The 23889-nt window shown below is 36.4% G+C and overlaps 1 protein-coding gene across 1 annotated transcript in view; it reads left to right on the top strand.

Annotated features, from left to right (window-relative positions):
* The window catches only part of LOC143179687 (uncharacterized), an 86812-nt gene that overhangs the window by 28152 nt on the left and 34771 nt on the right, over nt 1-23889 (top strand). The window contains exon 7 of the mRNA XM_076379000.1: nt 10604-10696. Coding sequence (XP_076235115.1) covers nt 10604-10696 — 93 coding nt within the window. The remainder of the gene's footprint in view (nt 1-10603; nt 10697-23889) is intronic.

Below are 23889 nucleotides of genomic sequence, written 5' to 3'. Positions count from 1 at the left end.
AGTTTCAAAAAGCTCGTTTTCATCGGTTCGTATATAGGAAGTCTTGACGAGAGCTCGCCAATCATCCTCACTACTCGTGGTGCGAATGTACTTGCCGCGGGTCTCTACCCCGTGAGACTTCTGATTATGTAAGTTTGTTCAATTAAGTGTTTAGATCAGAGAATTTGATCGATTGAGTGGTGTTACTTGTTTGCAGATTCGGTAACAGATAGGGAATTTGGCTTTTTCATTTTTTAATCTTTACTTCTATCTTTTATGGCCCATTGTATTTAGGCGTCGAGCTCAACCGCGGTGGTTCCCAGTATTCGGTGTTACGTTCCGAACAAAATTTGAATTTTTTTTTATTACTCTGCAATACAGTGCCTTGATAATACATGCACGTATTGTGGGTTTATCCCTAAATCAAGTGCAGTTGCAGATTAATTGGCTACGAATTAGATGAAATTGAAATCCCTTGTTGCGTCCTAACTAGACGGTCGTCTCGAGCGGCGGAGATCAACCTTTGGGGTTCTTGCTCTTTTAAAGTGTTAAAGCACACCTTGATTAAACTTTTTTTTGTATGTAATGTAAGGAGAGAGAGGAATGTGAGCTGGTAGATCTTGTTCAGGTTTAACAATTATATATATATTTAGCAAGTCGCAATTTACACACCAACTCCTTCTACTTAACTGTGTGTACAATGTCAGTGATGTCACCTCGCTTGTGTTGCCGGTCGCTGGTCACTCGGGATCGCTTCGCGTCGCGGGTTCCTCTATTTGACGTACTTTCCTACTTCGTACTTCGCGGAGTTTCTCTACGCGGTATAAGGAGGCGGATTCGGATTTCGCGGAATTACTAGTTTTTCCCTTCGACTCTTTACGCGATTTTCCGTTACTATGCGATACGCCCTCGCTGTTACAATGTTACAGCTCTCGCATCAGGGTGATGATCACAGATTCGCTCTGATCCCGGACTGACTGACTCACTGATAGACTGACTGATAGACTGCTTGACTGATTGACTCGACTCCTCTTTATAATATTCCTTTTGGGTCATTATTCGTAATACCCAAACGCTAACGCGTTGTTTTGTTGAATCAACTCGGCGGTATCGATTATAATCGCTCGCATAACAATGTTATGAAATGCATCAGCATTTCGCGCTTATTGACAGCGAAAAAGGGGACCAGGTGAAGGCCGGATATAACACCCTTTTCTCTTGGAATCGTTGTCGTAATATAAATAGCTTTACGAGGCGTCAGTCAGTCGCGTAAATTTCTGTAGAATATATGTCGGCGCGAGTGGAATCAGCACTGTTGTTGTTACCGGTCAATGTCAGAGAACCAGGTAGCTAATATCCAAAACAAAGAAGAGCAATAACGCACCATACACGGAAGCGAACGGGACGCAGAGAGGCATCTAGTGCGCTGGGTTTGCAACGATTAGTGTTTAGGATTATTTTGTGTGTTTTTCGTGTTTTCTTCCAATAGCTGTGTTTCCTTTTCTAATTCGTTATTAAACTTATTTGATATTAATTATTAAATTTGTTGGGTCAAATTATAATGCGTTGAGCCCGTTTTGTCTTTATAATAATCGAACCTACTCAAGGACTATGTTCAAAGGTGTCAGCTCCTCGAGGTGAACCGGGAGAAGTCCCAATGGAATTTACTCAGACATATATAATAGCCTTGCAACGGTCAGAGTAGAGGGAGGGTGTAAATTAAATTTTTGTATGCGTAGTGTCTCCTGATGTCGCTAGACGTGTGGGAATGTCCCTCGTCAGGAGCGTTACAAAAATTGCCAATACCATATGCAAGCCATAGAGTCGAGTTCAAACACGGATTGTAGGAGAGCGAGGGCGTAAGAACGTGAGACAGAGTTGAAAAGAATGAGATAGGGAAATTAGCACATAGATTCACACACACTACTACCTTCTTTAGAAGATTCAACAGTAGAGCCTTTCACAACAACGTCGCTCGTTTACACCCGCAGTCCTGTGACACGTGGCCGCGGGTAGTTATCCGTTCGCCCGCTTGAGTCGAGTAGGCTGCCAGCGACGACGCGTCCGCCACAGCAGTGCGACTCGACGCAGCGTCAACTTTGGGCAATTTTCACAGGGCCAATTTTAAAATGTCCATCTTTTTGAAAGTTTGTCCATCAAGGGGAAGGATCAAACTATATTCTTCTTTTTTTTCAGATTTTTAAAATCGCGCATCATCTTAAAAACCTGCATTTGTTTAAAATAATTGCAAAAAAGATGATTAAAAAACATTTTTTTTTAAATGGAATAATTTTTTTAGAAACTTCAATATTTTCTCTATAAGCACCGTAAAGCTCAGCTCCATCCGCTTACTAGTTCAATAGCTATAATTTTTTTAAAAAAATGTAGCACTTAACTTCAAACAGCTGTAAAATCGACAATTTTAAAAATTTTGAAAAATCCTTTGGGGTACGTTTAAATATCGTTAAAGACTACAACATATTCAAATTTGAGCAAATTACAAGAACTTGCTCCGAAACGTGCCCGATTTCGCGTGGAATGACCCGTATTCAAATCATTAGGTTGAATAGGAAGATGCATTTTCATGCATTCCTTCGAAAATGGTTTCTTTTTCTGTTTTTGTTTATATCTTATACTTGATAAGAGCGGATCAGAATTTAATAATAGTCTATTAATGACGACTTTGTTGCAAACTTCTCGAGAGCACTTTCTTGCGTAATTTAACCTATAGTCACGAAAATGCTTATTTCTCGCCTCTGCTGCCTCTTCTGAGAGTTGCCCAATAGGCACAATAGCATTATGAATTACTAGTAGTCCATGTATTAATATTTTCTGAACCGTGAGACTCACGGGATATCACGGATACAATTTAATATACATTTTTGCAGTGTCTTCGGCATATACCGCAAACTTTGCTGTGTCTATTTTATAGCCACTTGATATTACTTCTAATATCACTTTAAGTCTATAAATTAGTTTATGATCAGTTCCTGTAATAGTTGCTGATAATTCATGGCCTAAAAAAAATTTTCTGCTGGTATTCCCACCATTAGAGTTTCCAAAACCAGGTTTCGGCACATCAAGAACAATACCTACTTTACTTTTAAATTCTTCCTGAATCATTTTTTTTCTTTCTGCTACTATGGATTTTTCCTCACTTGATTTTGCTTCCCATTTTTTAATTGATAACACTGTTCAACACGGGTCTGATTTTGTAAGCGTGAATAAACATTTCTTATAGATTTCGACGTGCTGATTACGAATCTGCAAACCGTTTTTTTCCAGAACGTACAGTTTTTGAAAAAATCGATTTTGAAAAAAATGACAAATTTTCAACTTTGGGATTTTTCTGTGCTTCTGCCGTAGTAGTTATTTAGTTGCTCTTTGCACGAAATGATTCTGTGAACTCTCCCGAATAAAATAATATAAATAGTTATTAGATTATAAACATCCAAATAGGTTTAAATAACAATTAAAGTAAAAAGGACACCTAAAACGCACACATTTTTGCTGATATTTTTCACTTTATTTCAAAAAGTAAGGGTCTAGGAGAAAATTTGACTATACCACGCGATAGAGCAAACCTTTCTACTAAGGAAAGCATCAAGCGAATGTTCAAAATTATTTTTGTTTTCAATATAGAAATAAAATAGTTTGGCGAAACACGCGGCGGCGACAGTGGTACTCAATGACGGCGGCGCGCGCCGCTGGACGCCTCGCCTATCGCCTGCCGTTCCGCGGACCCTATACACATTGACGTCATTGAGTACCACTGCCGCCGGCGCGCGTTTCGCCAAACTATTTTATTTCTATATTGAAAACAAAAATAATTTTGTACATTCGCTTGATGCTTTCCTTAGTAGAAAGGTTTGCTCTATCGCGTGGTATAGTCAAATTTTCTCCTAGACCCTTACTTTTTGAAAGAAAGTGAAAAATATCAGCAAAAATGGGTGCGTTTTGGGTGTCCTTTTCATTTTAATTGTTATTTAAACCTATTTCGATGTTTATAATCTAATAACTATTTATATTATTTTATTCGGGAGAGTTCACAGAATCATTTCGTGCAAAGAGCAACTAAATAACTACTATGGCAAAAGCACAGAAAAATCCCAAAGTTGAAAATTTGTCATTTTTTTCAAAATTGATTTTTTCAAAAACTGTACGTTCTGGAAAAAAACGGTTTGCAGATTCGTAATCAGCATGTTGAAATCTATAAGAAATGTTTATTCACGTTTACAAAATCGATAAAAAGTCAAAATTTGTTGAACAGTGTAATTTGTAAAATAAATGTAATAGTGTTTCAAATGTTTTTACACGGGCATGCAAAATTGATAAGCCAAATTCTAATATTAGAGGATTAACTTCCCTTTGTATTAAGTTGTTAAATTCCCGAGATGTAGCACCACATATATAACACCTCATAGTTGAAGTAGTATTCGTAATTGAATTACATACTTTGGCATCAATCATCGTAAATAGTATAATATGTTTGATTGATATGTTTGATAGATTCTGTACAATTTTGTTTCTTTTAATTCATCTATTTTTGTTTGTATGTATGAAACTTCCTGATTTGTTATATCAACAGATTCTTTTACGAATCTTATCCTGATTGGACGACAATATCGAGGAGACGATGGTGTCAGGTTTTGCCAAACTATTTTCTTGTTCTTAGAGCAAACTAATTGGAATGGAACCAACGAACTTTGAAATATGTATGCATCCAAGTCAGAACTGCTTTCAAATTTTTGCTTGTATTGTGTTTGTTGCGACCCATCACAACCTCACTTACTAATTAATTCCATTTGGAACTCATTTTCATGTAAACTATTTACAACATCTTCCAAGTATAACAATAAACGGGCGGCAGTATGATTTAATAACTCCTGCAAATTTATTTCAGCACAAGTTGTGGTTACTGTGTAGGATTCTGGAACAGGATAACATTCCTTTTTAGTTTTCTGAAGCACAAAATAACATGGATATAGTTTCCTATCGCTTGTTATTATAATTTCGTATTGCTCTCTTAATAACACTGTTCAACACGGGTCTGATTTTGTAAGCGTGAATAAACATTTCTTATAGATTTCGATGTGCTGATTACGAATCTGCAAACCGTTTTTTTCCAGAACGTACAGTTTTTGAAAAAATCAATTTTGAAAAAAATGACAAATTTTCAACTTTGGGATTTTTCTGTGCTTTTGCCGTAGTAGTTATTTAGTTGCTCTTTGCACGAAATGATTCTGTGGACTCTCCCGAATAAAATAATATAAATAGTTATTAGATTATAAACATCGAAATAGGTTTAAATAACAATTAAAGTAAAAAGGACACCTAAAACGCACCCATTTTTGCTGATATTTTTCACTTTATTTCAAAAAGTAAGGGTCTAGGAGAAAATTTGACTATACTACGCGATAGAGCAAACCTTTCTACTAAGGAAGGCATCAAGCGAATGTTCAAAATTATTTTTGTTTTCAATATAGAAATAAAATAGTTTGGCGAAACGCGCGGCGGCGACAGTGGTACTCAATGACGTCAAAGCGTATAGGGTCCGCGGAACGGCAGGCGATAGGCGAGGCGTCCACCAGCACGCGCCGCCGTCATTGAGTACCACTGTCTCCGCCGCGCGTTTCGCCAAACTATTTTATTTCTATATTGAAAAGAAAAATAATTTTGAACATTCGCTTGATGCTTTCCTTAGTAGAAAGGTTTGCTCTATCGCGTGGTATAGTCAAATTTTCTCCTAGACCCTTACTTTTTGAAATAAAGTGAAAAATCTCAGCAAAAATGGGTGCGTTTTGGGTGTCCTTTTCATTTTAATTGTTATTTAAACCTATTTCGATGTTTATAATCTAATAACTCTTTATATTATTTTATTCGGGAGAGTTCACAGAATCATTTCCTGCAAAGAGCAACTAAATAATTACTACGGCAAAAGCACAGAAAAATCCCAAAGTTGAAAATTTGTCATTTTTTTCAAAATTGATTTTTTCAAAAACTGTACGTTCTGGATAAAAACGGTTTGCAGATTCGTAATCAGCATGTTGAAATCTATAAGAAATGTTTATTCACGTTTACAAAATCGAAAAAAAGTCAAAATTTGTTGAACAGTGTAATTGTGCATCAACGAATATTGACAAAGCTTTTAAGCTTGATAATTGCTTTCTTTCGGTTTTTTGTTTATTTGCATCAATGTTTCTATATTTTGTTGCACGATTAGGAGATTTAGCTATTGTTTTCAATATTACTGACGCACCTACCATTCCAGAAGCTCTTAACTTTGACTGAGTGGCAAATGTTAATTCCTCCACACTTGTGTTTTCACGAAGATTTTTAGTTTTCTTTCTTTTACTACGTTCACTTAAAACGGGTCGACCAGATCGAGATTTTGCAACAGCTATTTCTACTGTTCCTTTTAACCAGTTTTCATACTTTCTTTTAAAAAATCTTCCTTGTAACTCACAGACAGCCATCTACGTTTAAATTCAGATTTTACGTGAGAAATTTTATGTTGCAATACTCGGCATTGTTCATCGGAGTAATTGTCTTGAAGTATAACATTTTCAAGATATTCTAATTTGGTATTAATATTCTCGCCTATCTTTTCTTGCATTACGTCGAATAATTGCTTTTTTGTTATCAGTTTAATGCCAGAGGGGCCCGCAGTTTGCATAGAAGGATTTTCTAACATTTTGATACCTACACATTTATATGTTCTCATTAAATAACCAATATCTGCATAACAAAAGCGGGAAATACCTAGGACATAAAATAAATGTATTCAGTTGCTTACCAAGTAAAATAAGGTAGATGTAATATAAATATAAAGAAGAAGAGCACTTAAATATGAACTTACCTAATAAACTTGATAGATATAGTATGAACTTTACATATTATATCTTTATAAATAAACTTTATAACTTTATAAATAATACACACTAAACTGTATAAAACAAAACTTAATCAAAAATTATAGAGAAGGAAGCTATGAATATTTCGTACTGAACTCTCTGATGGCACTGCTTCAACTGAACGCAGGTCGAAAATAGAGGATTTGGACAAAGGTTTATCTAAACTAAAGCATAAACATCTCGAGTACGAGTAATCTAAACTCAACAGTTCTTTAGAAGAGTTTCCTAGGTCCTCGCAGAGGCATACTGAACGACAATGTAGTGACATAAGTGAAACTCCGTCACTTCGATTTAAAAGTGTTATAAAACTTAAATTCGGAGGAATTCGGAACCATTTCTTTTTACACTGTGATCACAAACATTTACCAAATGTAATGAGATAAGAAATAACATCGGGACTCACCCGGAAGCATAACGAAATCGTTAATGAAGTCTTACGAGTGTCAAGAAAATTACCAAATTATTGATTATATTCAAGTATTAATAATTATGCAAATATACGTGTTAAAATAAAACAGATTGTTCACAAATGCAGGCTATACTGTCGTGAAAAGCTTCCATAGCGTGAAAAAATATATAATTTTTGTAAAACATACAAAAATTGCTGAGAAATGTACCATGTTTCAGAGGATGGTAACGGACGACACGCGTGTTATAAAATCTCTTAACTTTCAACAAATATACTAATTTTACAAATGTACAAACGAAAAAAAAATATTTACGACATTGTTCCTTTCACAGTCAACAATCGTAAATAATAAAAATTATATATCTAACGCAAACTCCTTGAAATCGACTTTTTTCCGGGTTTTTGGTGCAAATACCCCGATTCCGAAGATCCGCCGCAAGAAACCGTGTCGGTGCCCTGTCTCCTGCCAATGCTCGCATCTAGGTCGCCCAGATAACCCTGGTAGCATGAGCGTAAAAGAGGTGTTAGTAACGCGTTAGACTCCCGATGGTGTGTACTAAAGGCCTCTCTTGCCTCTTGCCGAATAGTAAACTCAAGGAATCGGGGTAATCGCCGATTCCAAGAGTTCAGTTAATCACCTGCAATAACGCGTCACTGAACAATCGTAGCTCTATCGCACGTATTTCACGTGATAGTCGAATCGAGCAATTACATGAGTTGCAGTGAAACAGACACAGCAAAGAGGGCGTCACGAGCCAAGGAATTTGGTGCCAAAATTTCCTAACTCAGCGGACTCTTCTATAGTTGCTGAAACCTTGCGACCTATCGAGCGATCGGTGCAAGACTGACTCTGACTAACGAGCTCGAGACGCTCCGTGAAAAGCGCGAAGCATCCGAAAATCCGCTACGCGGTGCCCGCTTATCATAGTCTGTCTGTGTTTTATGTTCCGATCTTACTCTTTCTCTCTGTCAGGCTCCGATATCCCCACTGGATGTTGGATCTGAGATTCAAACAGCTGATCGCAATCGCTCACCTGTTCGAACTTCAACTGTATCAGCTGAAAAACGAGTCATAATTCGAATGTACCGAGTTTGTTGTCAGCGCAACCGAATCTCCTACCGAAGGAGACCTTCGGTCGGTCACGTATGCTAACGGACTAGGATTTTCGCGGAGGAGACAAAGGTTCGAAAGGGCCTAGCCGAATAAGGAGGTCAAAAGTTCTCCCAAACCAACTTCCATTTGGGATGAGCTATTCGATAGCTTATCACAAAAAAATAATTTGTGCCAATTTTCAACTCTCTATCTCAACCGAGAGGGTAATAATGGGGGTAAATAGGAAGTCACGTTTTTTAGAAATTACTCGTACCCTATTGAATAAAAAATTCGACAAAAAATCAGAGATATTTCAGACACCAAGATACATGCTGTAGAATTTCAACTTTTTACTTTCCGATTTACAGTTGAAATACTAGACTTTATACCATTTAGGGAGAATTTTTCGAGGACTATTATGGAGCGGCAAAAACGTTCTTAATATTTGAATAAAATAAAAAAGTATACTACTTTTTATATGCTCAGAAGATATTGTTGTGCCCCGCGTGGTGACTTCACAGGACGAGGGACGAAACATGGTCTTTGGGTCCGTGAGCGGTTAAAGGATTAGAATCCACCGGGTGATTTCAACAAAACTCCGTTTATTGAGCGAAGAGCTGAACAGTTGAGGAGGTTACACTGGTCACATCGACCTGTTCTCGGTCGTGGTTTGCTTCGAACTCCTCGATTTCCAACTCTTTCGAATTCTGCTCAGAGTTTTTTGATGAAGTCGCACATTACCATTGTGACGTTGCACATAGCGCCGTCTCCGTTTTGTTAAAGTAAGTGAAGTTAGTGAAAAGAAGGACCGTACAGCCCCCTTGCGAAACACATGCCGAGAGACACTTCCTGGGGGAAAATATCGTGAATTTGGAATAGCCGTTAATTCGGGGTGGCTTGTCGTTTTCATTATAGTTGGCACGAAAGTGCCTGGCACCCATCTGGACACTCGTTCTCTCTGTCGAGCGACTTGCAGGGCGGATACGGCGAAGTTATCAGGCTGTCCTACCTCGAGCTCAAGGCAGCTCGACGCAGGAAAACCTCTCGTAAGATATCCTACATAGATAAAACACCTGATGCCATATATGGTTCTGTTAGCAATAACGTTAAGATGTCGATGCTGAATTAGTGCAACGGGCTCGGTAGAACGTGTGTCTTTCTAGAGCGTTCTCAGGTGATGCAACTATGTTACACAACAATATAGTGTATAATAAGGCACCGAACATCTCAGGTTGCCATCTTGCTGATTTTATTATAAAAGAGAACTCTAAACATGATATAAGTCTAGAGATTTTCTGGCTTTTTTTTTATGAGTGGCGTTCAGTTATTGAATATTAAACAAAGTGTAATACTGTGCACAATGTAAAATAGCGTATAACTAAAAAACTAAGTTTTTGCGGGCATATGTATACATGACCTTTTAACACTGTTGTAGGAATAGAATTGTTTAAATCTATCCTTTATTGAACAATTCACGAGTAATACAACACGCGACAGAAAAATACAGAAAAAGAATAAGATAAGAAGAAGTGTCACAAAGGACAGCGTGATTGTAATCGTAATCATACTCGTAACTTTTGCCGTGATCGTGTCGTCTTCGTAATTCGCGTTAGTCTGACCTCGCGCGCCGCGGACGCGTCCCTTTATGTCGTGCCGATCGAACTTTCTCGACTGATCTAGATGTATTTTGAATTTACGCACGCACGCACGCACACACGCTCGCTCACTCGCACACATGGATCAACTGTTCGTTGAATTCAAATCCTTAAGGTCGCTTCCCATTGCTGTAAGTTCGGGTCGCGAGCGCGTTCGCCGTCCACTTGAAAGTGTCAACTCTACGAACAGGAGGGTCTGAAGTACCCAACGAGCCTGCACCGTGATCTGCTTAATCACCAAACGAGCCCGGCAGACCCAAAGCGACCATGCACCTATGCTCGCTTAGTGGGAACGTCTTTTCGAACAAAATTCACCGAGCACGCACAATTTATGACCGAACGAGCCCGTTACAGCAATGGGAAGCGACCTTTAGACGTTGCGAACCTTCTCGAAGCTCGCTGCTTACATAGTTTGCGTGTATACAACCTACCCTTTGAAAATGTTCCACATGTTTGGAAAAATTCTGTATAGTCTAAAGTTTACACGAAATAATTATACCACACCTCTTTGAGAGAGTACTTTCAAGAGGCATTTATTGAATTTTATTTATAGGTGCCAGTTGTACGAGCACAATTTGTGGTGAAAATGAATATTGCAAGACGGAAAATGGGATACCAACGTGTGTGAAGAAATCTACGGCAATCGGTGAGTTTTCAAATTCTTATATGTACCACTTGCTTGTAAAGACCCGATTGTGCACATATATTGAGTACCTAGCATGAAAATCGAACAGTACGGCCTAATGTCAGTGAGTAATGTGCATGAAGCTAAATTATACGGTTTCAGGAAGGTATACAAATTCTCGTAACTGTTATTGTTATGCATTCTTATACCTGCTACAAGCAAAATAAGCATTGTCGATATAATTTACGATTGGGAAATTTTCATCTAGTTAAAAAAAATCTACGTTTTTTAAAGAGATGTGAGAAAATGTCTCAAATTGCTTCAACTATATTTTCCTTGAGAAAAAGACCCCGCACTATTATTGAAAAAAGGCTTCTATCAAATTAGCTAAATGTTTGTATATTGTTGTTTTTATGATATTAATCAAAAGTTTTCGCAGATACAGCTTCAGAAAAGCTCAGTTTTTTTTATTACAAAGTATATAACGAAAATATAGGCGAAACCTAAACCAATCGAGTCCAAAACAGAAAAACGAATATTTTGAACTTAATGATCTCTATCATGCTCCTAATCATTAAGGTTTGATTAATGTTCCCTATTCATGTGCAAGGAACATTGAAGTTTCGATCCTTCGTTAGACACCAAACCTTCATTCTTAACTTTAAGGGACATTCGCGAATAACTATATAGTTATACCTAACTCTTATAATTCACAGAGCTTAGAATTAATAGACTAAATAATCTAACTATGCTATATTTCGCACAGTAGCGTCCAAATAAAAAGTCACCAAGATTGATATGTGATAGAACAACTAAAATTATCGAGATCGGTAGAGATTTTACTTCGACGCGAGCTTGCAGGTATTGTCGAAGAATAGATTAATTGTCATTTTTCGTAATTGCTGTAAACAGTCAATAAACTGTAATAGTAAATGCTTATAAGCATATCAAGAAGTTCTTCCGTGACAAGCTTTGCTCCTTGCTACAGCGAGATACCTACGTAATTAAGTGAGGCGTCTATCAGTAGATAGCTAAATGGTGGCAGTAGACATTCGGCGATAAACACTTGTAATGCACGTTGCAGGACACACTTGAAGCGACCGAAAAGGGTTGATTTTTATAATACAGTGTACAAGCAAGGACCTCGTACAATGCCAAGCCATACACGTGAATACTTAAACCGCGCACGGCGGGATCAGAGAAAGGTCTACGCATGTTCTAAACATCCTTTCTTGTGTTAGTTGAGTCGGCTGTTGGATAGAAACCGAAACAAGGGGTTCACTTCATACTATTTAAGTTGCCCCGAAGAGGTTACTATCATGTATGTAATAATACTATGCATTTCTGGTACTTTCTTATTTTCAACTCCTCTGAATACTTTGTTTTGATGCGCATAAAACAAGGGAAAGAATGATGCGTAGTTTGAAGCATAGCAAATTTGGCGAATTATATTTATTATATTATTGTGACCAGATTTTCAATTAGAATTAGCAGTATCTCATTAACTTGAGATGTTACGGGGTGGCTTGGCCACTTCCGTGTTGTATTTTATAATTTGTGTAATTTACGTATTACTATCGAGCAATTACCCTATGCTTTATTATAGAGAGAATAAATGTAAATGAGTTCGAAAATCATGTAGTCTCGGACCCCGCTACACGCGATTACTTTTTGAGAGGTGGAAACTTACGATGATATTGTACTTGGAAAAATTAATTAATCAACTCTATATAAGAATAACAAAAATAAAAAAGTAAATATTTTCAAGATATTGTAAATTTCAGAAAAAAACATATAGTCTAGGCATTAATTAATGAAAGTTAACAGTGAAATGAAAAGATAAAAAAACATGATACTGTAAGAACAAAAGAAAGCGTATCATTCAAAGATGGTACAATTGCAAAATATGTTTACACAAGTAAAATGAAATAAATACCGCCCACAAAATCTTATACATAATATAAACAGAAAAAAAGGCAAACCATAAGATACAAAAGAAAGAAAATAGTTATGTCCAATAAATATCGCACCGCGCGTGCCACGTGCTCTACACGCTGAGATGGCCGCAAAGACATCAAAGTAAATCCACGATATTAACTAGCGATATCGATGCCCACAGACTACGGGGAGCATATAAAAGGTGATAGGTAATGTAAAATCAGTGTAAAACCAAATAAAAAAATAATAATAACATCAAAATACTGTCGGGTCCGTTCCACGCAAAATCGGGCACGTTTTGGAGTAAGTTTCTGTAGATTCCTCAAATTTGAATATGTTGTAGTCTTTAACGATATTTAAACGTATCCCAAAGGAGTTTTCAAAATTTTGAAGATTGTCGATTTTACAGCTGTTTGAAATTGAGTGCTAACTTTTAAAAAAAAATTATAGCTATTGAACTAGTAAGCGGGTGGAGATGTGCTTTACGGTGCTTATAGAGAAAACATTGAAGTTTGTAAAAAAATTATTTCAATTAAAAACAATTTTTTTTAACGATTTTTTTGCATATAATCCCCCGAAAAAAGGGGAATATAGTTTAATCTTTCCCCTGGATGGAGAATCTTTCAAAAATATAGACATTTTAAAATTGGCCCTGTTAAATTGCCGAAAGTTGACGCTGCGCCGAGTCGCACCGCCGCGATGTGCGTGCGCGTCGTCGCTGGCAGCCTGGATGACACCAGCGGGCGAACGTGCGTTATTATTTGTGATCAAGGCACCTTCACCCATGGATATACGAATATATAGGGATAGAGGATAAAGTTAGTTTCTGGGCGAGGAGACTGTTTAAAATTGCGAGGGTGGCAGGGGCACATTGGTGCCTGGATTTAATTGGTGGCATTTCTGCGCATACTCCATACTCCATACCGTCAATTATGAGAAACGTCTACAAATTGCTACAAATATCTAACCTACCTAAACTACAAGTATCTAAGCTACCTTTTACATATTTTGATTTTATATAAAAATAGTTACATATTTCATGTTCTTGTTACGTACGGAGAATATTTTCCGTTTACTCTCCCAAATATTCAAGTCTCTGCCTGTTAAGAGAAAACGCCCTAGCACTCTCGTTTTTTTCGTTATCTTAATGTAAGCGCGACTCCGAGCAGCTGGGTAGCAACCACGACGCTGTACCAACCGTGAGAAATTTCCTTATATGGACATTTCTAACGAACCCCCACTCATTTTTCGGCCTATATAAACTTAGAGATTTTAGCCCTAACGGGTTCAGAACAGTACCGTCACGTTGACAGTCAAGTTCGTCAGAATTGGTTGTTATCCAGTTAGATCGGGCTAAAGTTCCCTTTCGAGTCTACAGTTAACCTCATAGAATCCGCGAGTCGGCATAAATTCTATCTGGCAATTCCTACGACCACTCTGTAAGTCCCCGCATCGCCAGTGCGTTAACACCGTGCATTAATATCATACACTTTACGCGACAACACTACACTGTACACTTGTACGTAAAGACTGATTTAGAATATATTCAAGTATTCATTGTAATTTTGCGTAGATTGCTTACAAACCTTTAACTACCTTAAGCGATCCCATTCGAAGTTGACAGATCCACCACGATACAGCTTAACCGCTCAAGTTGTATCAATTAATAATTTAAAAAGTTACGAGGCTCACTAACATCTCCGGCGGCTCTCTGATCTTACATCAGTTTCGTCCGCTTACCCTTACTTCCAAAGAAACTGCATTCAACCTAGTGGCTCCTCGATTTATTCGAGTTCGTCCACGAAAGCTAACCTATCCTGTAGCTAACTAATTTTTACATCAGTTTCGTCTACTTCCTACAGCTACCTGATACCAGGTTCGTCTGTACCTTATCCAACTTCCTTACAGCACCCTGATTTCGCATCAGGCTCGTCTGTTCGAATTCGCCAACCTCGTTAGCAGCACCTCAATTTAATTTGAGTTCGTCTGTAAAACTGATCCTAGTGACTCCCTGATTTCGCATCAGGTACGTTCACAAACTCACTCTCCTGCGGCTCACTGATCACCGATCAGTTTCGTCCGCAAGCACACCTATCCTCAGAGGCTCCCTGATTTTACATCAGGTCCGTCCTCGTCTACAATAATCCTAACGGCTCACTGATCTCGCATCAGTTTCGTCCATGTACCAACCAACACATCAACCACTATATTCTTTGGAAATATACCTATCCTCGACGGTAACTCGCGCTGCTCGCCTCCCGTCTCGTAACATTCTTATTAAGAATTTTAAATAATTCATGTATTTGTAGCTTGAAAAAAATTGTACAGCGAATGAGTCAAGGAAACTAAAATTTGAGAAAATTATGGAATGTAGAAGAGAAATTAAGACGTGTAACATGAATTAAATCATACTAATTTTTAATTGTTTGTTATTTATGTTATAAAATCCATTATTTTTATAAAATGAAGCGGTATCATGTATTTAATAACAAGGATAATATAAATTTCATTTATTTTTCCTTACAATATAATTAAAAGATAATTAAAAATACGTTACAATAAATTTACATTTACATTTACTGACCTTTAAATAATATCAATTTATTTAAGAAAGAGCGTTGACTGCTCGACTGATTAATTCGATTAGGTTGATGCATAAGTGACGTCGTATTTTTTTAAGAAAACAGAAGTTAATATTTTCAGAAAAATTTTATTAAATCAATTAATTACATAATTCCCATTATTGCTAATGACTGTTGCCCATCGTTCTGTCAACTTTTTAATTCTATTAGAATGAAAACTTTCGGTTTTCGATGCAAAAAGCGTGTCTAGTGCTGTTTTAACCTCATCTGTTGTATTAAATTTTTTTCCATTTAAATAATTTTGTAGAGATAAAATCAAGTGAAAATCAGAAGGGGCTAAGTCAGGAGAATAAGATGGATGCTTTAAAACATCCCAATTGAGCTCCTTTAATTTATGCTGTGTCATCATTGCAGAATAAGGCCGCGCATTGTCGTGATGAAAACGAGACCCTTGCGATTGATTAGTTCAGGTCGTTTTTTACGAGTTCTGAGTTTAATTTTTGCAGCTGTTCACAATATTTCTCAGCATTAATTGTTTGGTTAGGTTACAATAATTCGTAATAAATAATACCCTTTATATCCCACCAAACTCAAAGCATTAATTTTTTTTTATGAACTTCTGCGTTGGGAGTGGTTAATGGGACTTGTCCCCACTTGGCCCAGTGTCGCTTTCTAGTTTGATTGTTACAGACAACCCATTTTTCATCCCCTGTCACTAGTCGATGCAAAAAAAGTTCATGCCTTTGTCTCGCACTCAAAGAAACACATGTGGCAACTCGGTCTAGCAAGTTTGCGGGTGACAAGTTGTGTGGGACCCAAACGTCGTATTTGGAAACCATTCCAATGCGATTCAGATGCCTCGCCACCGTAGATTGATTGATACCCATCTTCATTACGATGTCCCTGGTATTTTAACCGGGATCAGCTTCAAGTATGGCTTTCAGTACATCATCATCGGTGGTTGAACGGCGTCCCGCTCTTTCTTCATCAGCTGTTGATAAATTCCCAGATCATAGTCGACTGTTTCAAACATCGATAGCACCTCTGCCGTACACATCACATATGTTTTTTGTTGCCACTGTTGCATTATGGCCTTTATTAAATTCAAAAAGTAAACAGTGTCGAATATGCATTCTTTTCTCTGACATTTTAAAAAGTCACAGGGGCTATGTATAACTCGACCGCTAACGATAGACTGACACAAAATTTAGAAGAAACCTTCCTTTATATATGTTAGAGAAAATTGTTCAATCAGCGAGAATTTTGCGTCGAGTACCTAGAGCGTTTTGAAGAAACCAAGATGCTCTATTCGAAGTAGTCTTGAAATGGCTATACTGCTACTGATTGAACTGCTACCTGTCAAAGGACTGGCACAAGACTGACAGCGAGACTCGTGCGTGTCTCCGCGAATGCGCGGAATACGCTAATTAGCCACTACGCGGCACTCGCTTATCATACTTTATCTTTTTCCAATATTCGACAGTTTTCTCTCTCTCTCTCTCTCTCTTCCAGGCTCCACGTTCCCACTTGACGTCGGGCCTGAAATTCGAACAGCTGACACAGATCGTTCACCTGTTCGAGTTCAACGGTAATTGTCTAAAAACGAGTCATACTCCAAATTCACCGTGTTTGTTATTAGCGCAACGGAATTTCCTACCGAAGGCGACCTTCGGTTGGTCACGTATATCAACATACAACGGTTTTCACGAACGAGATAAAGTGCTGGTTATATCATCGCTTTTTTAAACAATATAATACAAAGGAAACATTACGTAACAGTTGTTAACATAGTTGATTAAAAATAATATGTCATAATCTATATAAAAATACGACGTTACTTATGCATCAACCTAATATTTATTGCTACATAATGTAGTCTTATTTTAATATACTTTTTAATGATTGCATGTATCAAGTGCGATGTATGATTTTCCATCATACTATGATCATTGTTGTGTTCTCTTAAATTACTAAATAAATTGTCATTAATAAATCTGTATAACACTTCGTTAATTAATTGTAATTGAATCAGTGGTTTTTTCAATGTATTTTGCGTACGAGCTGCATAGCGAATTTCGCTTTCGCATGCGCGGCAAATGACAATAACGTCGTTCACCGGTTGTATAAGTTTTTCCGCGGCTTTTAATATTTATTAAATTAAATTTGTTAGGGTTTCTTCCTGCAGTTAAGGCATTTACACAAATCTCACATAACACATTTAACTTCACATAACAAATTTAACTTTAACTTCATGATAATGTATCCTACTATGATTTCTACTATATTTTGAGAAAACTCTGTGCTTTCGCATATATCTGGTAAATAATTATGATCAATAAAATCCGTGTTATTTGAATTATTTTCCTCTGGCGCATATAATCTAAATAAACGGGATGTAGAATTTATTATATCTTCCGAATTTTTAAATGCAGCTGTCGAAGAAACATGTAAAATAGAAATCTCACCTAAGGAGATGCAGTTACCAGTTTTCGTTGCTCGTACATCAGCATGAACTAAAATTGTTTTCATTGCAATTTTGAACTGCCTTGCAGTGGGATTATTATTCCCACCTCTATGATGTCTTATGCAGGATAACAACAATTCTACATGATCTTCTACATGATAAAAATTCTACATGATAAAAAGCAATATACTTCTAAAAGTAATTTTTCACACATAGTTCTTGAAATAATAATAAGGCATTCTCAATAGAAATAAGAAATCCCAAAAATCCAGTTTTGCGACGGGAATGTATCAACAGTTCTCCAGAGCTATTTTTAAAATTCCTGATATATGATTTAAATTCATTAAATTTATTTTCTATAACATTAATATTATTTGAATTTAAAGATTGTTTAAACCCTGGCTGTTTCATGTTTTTTGAATTTAATATATTGAAAATGTCATTGAATATTAACAAAAATTTCACAGTTGCTTCGCAACCTCCAAATTCTTCGAGTTTCAAATTTTTACAAAATGTTAGAGCATTAGCTGTAAAAATGCTAGAAATCTGTGCTGCTAAACGCACTTCCGTTTCTTGTTTCAAATAATTAATGTGGGCACTTCTGACTTTATTTCCTTGGCGCATGCCTTCATGTTGTTATTTAAATAAGACCATTTTATCATCTTGGCTTCTCCATCCATCAATGTCCAAGAATGAAACAATATTTTCACTCGTTATGGGATGTGGAAACGATGTCTGTAGCTTAGTTAAATTATTAAAATCACATCCTAAATTATTGAAAACTGAAAAATTAATAGGTGTTCCATCACAAATCACTGACACAACTTTCAAGCCTGTATCATACACAGCTTTTAAACATTCTATAACTAAACTCGTTTTGTTACATGCTGACACTCTCCTTGCTAAATAATACGCTATCGGTATTTTCCAGTCTCCGTTTACACGCACAAGCATAAAAACCAGTGCTTCCCTTGCTACAATTTCATACTCGCAAGCTATGTCCTTCCCAAAATCAATATACCCACTAAACATAATACCGTCATATTCAACATGCTCTCTGATCGCTACTTCATCAAACATTAAAGAACCAATTAACTGGTAACTAGTATTTTTCACCCTTTCACTAATAGATTTCAGTGCTTCCAAACTTATGCTCGGTTCTCCATTTAAACTTCTGTACCACGACGAAATAGTTTTAGAGTGTAGCAAACAGTTATTCAGTTGCTCACGCACATAATATAATCATACGCACATGGAGAATAATAATGGAAGGTAAGTGCAAAGCAACGTATTTTGGCATTGTAGCTCTTAAGCACGCATGCAGTATCCTTTTTGAACTAGCGTTGAAATATTTCGCCACCAATTCTATCAGGCATACTTAGAATCTCTGCCTAACTTGCATTTAATAATTTCTTACTTTTTAAATCTTCTATAATGATTTTGAGTTTATCAACTTAAAATGCGCTGTAATAATAACAAATATTATGTTAGTTCAGATGTAATTATAATATCAATTTATGTTTTTATTATGATAATGAATGTATTTATCGAAAGTAATTTTTCTATAAACATATACATACTTGAGTTAGGTGATAATGTTGTGTCCATATTATTTTCGCATAATTCAATGCAAGAAGTTGGTTCGTTCGCAAAGGTCTTCTGGAATAAAACGAACATATATAAGTAGAAATAAAACATTATTCTTCAATATGTTTGGTATACAGTAATGTTGCGGACGAGAGCCGTTTCGTCTACACGGACGAGAGCTGTGGTTTATCCCCACTACCTCGTTTGATATGTGCCGCCGAGAAACCAATTCTTGGAACCATCGCGTTCGAGCTCGACGCCCGAGAACAAGGACGTCATAAAAAACAACGATAGCATTAGGGATTTAAATAGGAAAAATTGAAGTTTCTTATTCGCAAACGGATTTTCACGCAAGTAACACCAATCGATTCCTTGTGCTCTCCCGATTAAAATGATGTCAAACACGACATGATTCCGATTATTTCTAACAAAGATACATAAAACTTGGTTTGTAGAACGAAAGGTCATGCTCATCGCGTTATGTAAACACACCCGGGCGCGGCTCTCGTCCGTAAGTGGTAGTCGATTTTAAAGCACGACCAGTCCCGAGCGCTGCTCTCGTCCGTGAATGGTAGTCGATTCTAAGGCACGACTAGACCCGAGCGCGACTCTCGTCCGTGAGTGGTAGACGATTCGACGAGCGCGGCTCTCGTCGTAGGGCTAACTCCGTATTATTTCCTTATATTTTTGTGTTTAATTATTTAATGACTGAAATTATTAAGAAAATGAAAGCGTAACACAAAAAGTATATAAGTTCCGTTTTAAATGTTTAGAAATTTTTATTTTTTTATTTCCAATATCTTCTTTCCGACATCGATTAAATATAATATACATAAATTCTGTTAGCCAAATCTTCATTTACTATCATTTTTAGCTCGTAAAGAACTGATGGAAACGTAACTTTGACGATTCTCCGTAACCGTCGCAGGGTTCCAACCTTTATTATTTAAATATCTTAATTGTAAATAATAGGAATCATGTTGTATTTGATATCATTTTTATCGGGAGAGCACAAGGAATCGATTGGTGTTACTTGCGTGAAAATCTGTTTGCAAATAAGGAACTTCCATTTTTCCTATTAAATCCCTAATGCTATCCTTGTCTTTTTTGACGTCATTGATTTCGGGCATCAAGCTCGAGCATCGATGGTCGAGCGAGGCCCTTTTTTTTGCTTCTCCGGTCGTGTACCAATTATTTCGGCGACTGAGAACAAAGGAAGCCGAATCGACTACCAGTCGCGGACGAGAGTCGCGACCAGACCCGAGAGCGGCTCTCGTCCGCAACATTACTGTACTCATAAAAATAAAAAATACCCATTATTATACATACACGTGGTAACGCATTTGGTCTCAATCGCACATTGCAACCTTTTTTGTAAAAACTTATTTCATCAAAGTGCATTGAACAAATGCGAGTACTTTCTGGAATTGTTGATGTTCTGATACCTAAAAGATCTAACCACAAACTACGAGCATCAGAATCTTTTGGAAAACTACAAACAGAATCAAAATTTTAAATAGAATATATTCTAACATTATAATTATATTAAATGTAATAAAATAATCTTCATACTGATGAAATGTAACTTCCACAACATTATTCCTTTTTTTCCAATTTTGAAAATCGGATCTGTTATTATATGAAGGAACAAAGCACTTCATTTTAATAGTTTTTTTTTAATACTAAATAGTTTTTTTAAAACTAAAACCCGACACTTAGAGACACTTGCACACGCTTCTATTCGCTTGGAGACGCTCACTGATTCACAGACGCTACGAGAATGAACGAAAATGGATGCTACAGGTTACTCCTCGCACCCTTCGCACGTGGCGTCCACGATGTGCCAATGCGATTGCGCTTGTGCCGGATACATCCAATGAACATTAGGTGCCAATCTACCTCGTCCCCTTCCCGCATAAAAATAACCCTCTGACCAAACACTCTATCCCTATATTCCTATATCTATGTCTTTACCCAATATTATTCTATATTATACCTGAGCATTTGGTAGGTTTAACCCTTAGCGCTCCGCACGTTTCTGTACAACTGCCTACTAGCAACTCCGGCACATATTCGCAGCCGAACGAGTGAGAAGGAGTCTTATTTTAAGTGAGAAAAATTATACGTGTTTGTGATTTTTTTGATTTTATTTATTATATACATATGCACATTCTTCTTGAGAATAAAAAATAAATTTAAAATTTTATAATTCTTCATGGTGTGATATCTTTGAAAACAATTTCCCATGTGCATTCTGGGTTTACTTGGGCAAGTGTCACAGTAATCACTTGTTTGCCGTCTGCCATCCTTCAGTTTCCTGGTAGAGCATACAACACAGTTCCTCTTTGGACCTTTTCTCATTATGTGAAGTTTTCTGTTAAATCTAATTTCAGAAAATGATGTAGAAACTCTTGTTCTATCCTGACGAAAATCTCCTACGAGTTGATCTACTAAAATTTTTCGATACTGTAAATGCGTCAGTGTTTTCTGACTTTCATTGTACTGCACAGTTTTATACAGAATGTATGAATTAATTATTGACGTCTCCATTCCTCCAAAAAATAGTTTCCGCCACCGCTTGAGAGATTTCCTCAAAAAGCAATAACTAGAGGCATATCGATCAGCCCGATCAACACCACCCATCGACTTAGTGTACCCGACAATCACATTTGGCTTTTTGATTTCTTCGTTTGTACCACCTCGTATAAATCTTCCAGTGGTTATCATTCTAGCATTATGCCAGTTGCTCAATAACGATACTATTCTCTTATCCTTCCAAGCCAAGAGCATTGTATTTCCTCGTTTGTATGCGACGGGTGGTTTTTTTTTTTTTTTTTACCAAATTTTGGTTTTTTCAGAATTGTTGGAACACCTTTTCTGTTTGTTTGTATGGTACCGGTCAAGTGACAGTTCATTTTCCTGAACTCTTCAGCTAAGGATATACTAGTGTAATATCTGTCGGTATGCATGTGATATCCTTTTGTGGTAGGTACCCGATCCAATAAATAATTGTTGATACAGATGCAGGGGAAGTCTGGTGCTGACCGGTAAAATCTAGCTTTGGTAGATTTTCGGAAGTGATACTTCCGTAATGTGGAAGGATGCTATTTCTGAATCTGCTAAAACGTATATTCGAATGCCTCACTTGTTAGGTTTCTTGGGATTGTATGTGATGAAACTTATTTATCCTATAAATTTAACTACAGATTCATCAACGCATATATTTTCTTCGGGTATAAAATAGTCTGAACATTTTGAATTTATATATTCTAAAAAATTACTTGCTCGTTGAGCAAATGCAACATCCAGAATATCTAGTTAAATCTCTTTCTTGTAAATATTTTACTAAAGAAAGGGATCCGACTATTGTCTTTAACAGACCAGTATTTTTGCATATTTGTCAGCTGTATCGTACCAATATTGATAATAACTCCAGTAAAAGCCCAAAACTCATCTTTTTACATCTTTTACAATTTCATTTACCAATTCGTCCGTAAAAAATAATTTAAAATATTGTATTGGCTATACAATATTTGTAGGAAGTTGTGGCCCAATTACGTTTGGCGATACACTAAAATGTATTCTATCCGGAATATCTAATTCTTTTGTGACATCATGCCATTCATCTAACAATAAGTCCTCTGACGAATTTTCGCTTTCACTTTCAATAACTTTCATTTGTTATCTCTTTGGTAGTAAAATTTCGGAACCACTATTTGAAGTGTCAGAAATTTGATCAATATTATTTGCCACAATACCTTTTAATTCTTGAAAATCAAATGCGTCTTCACTATCACTCAACTCTAAATTCTCATCATAAGAATTATTTTCCTCCATGTTGCTAACCATAAAAAAGATTAAAAAACAGTTTATTCGTAACAGTATGGAGACTTAGCAAGTTTTAATTACAGATAAAAATTACCAACGCCGAGGACATTGTAGCATCTTAAGCGTAATCATGCTAAAAACATTTGGCTCCGCAGCGGAGCCTAGAGAGTTACGAAACAAATGACGGATGGCTGGTAAGGATTAACGCAATCAATAAATATTGGTAACTCACTCTTTGTGAATGGTACTTATTGTTGAAAATATTTCAGTTACCTAAATATAGATGACGAGAATTTTATTTCAGTTACCGATAACCGTTATCGAGGATGAGAAAGTTTTTTTGGTTACGAGCAGGTGTAATCAGGGAGGGTAATCTTTCATGTATAATTTATGGATCTTAGCAGTGCGATATAACTTATGTCCCTCAACTAAATCTTATATATATAGCTATACGATTCTATACACGTACATACACATATACCTCTCTACTACAGTACGATTACTTTAAACCACTTTAAACGTAGAAGTAAACTTATGCTTAAAAGACATAATATATTCTGTAACAATAGTTTATTTTAACAAAATTTTAATTTCAATATAAATACATATAATATAAATGCATATAAATATAAACATATAATAAATAAATATAAATAGATATAATATAATTAAAAGCACATAAATTATAATACAAAAAATATATATATAAATAAATATATAAATAAATAAATAATAAAAATACATAATAATAATAATAGTTAAATGGACTTCTTCCGTACGGAGCTTCTAAACTTCATCTGTTTTAACAACGCTTG

This window comes from Calliopsis andreniformis, chromosome 5 (assembly GCF_051401765.1).
Source record: "Calliopsis andreniformis isolate RMS-2024a chromosome 5, iyCalAndr_principal, whole genome shotgun sequence".
Lineage (NCBI taxonomy): Eukaryota > Metazoa > Arthropoda > Insecta > Hymenoptera > Andrenidae > Calliopsis > Calliopsis andreniformis.
This window is presented reverse-complemented; position numbering and strand designations above follow the sequence as displayed.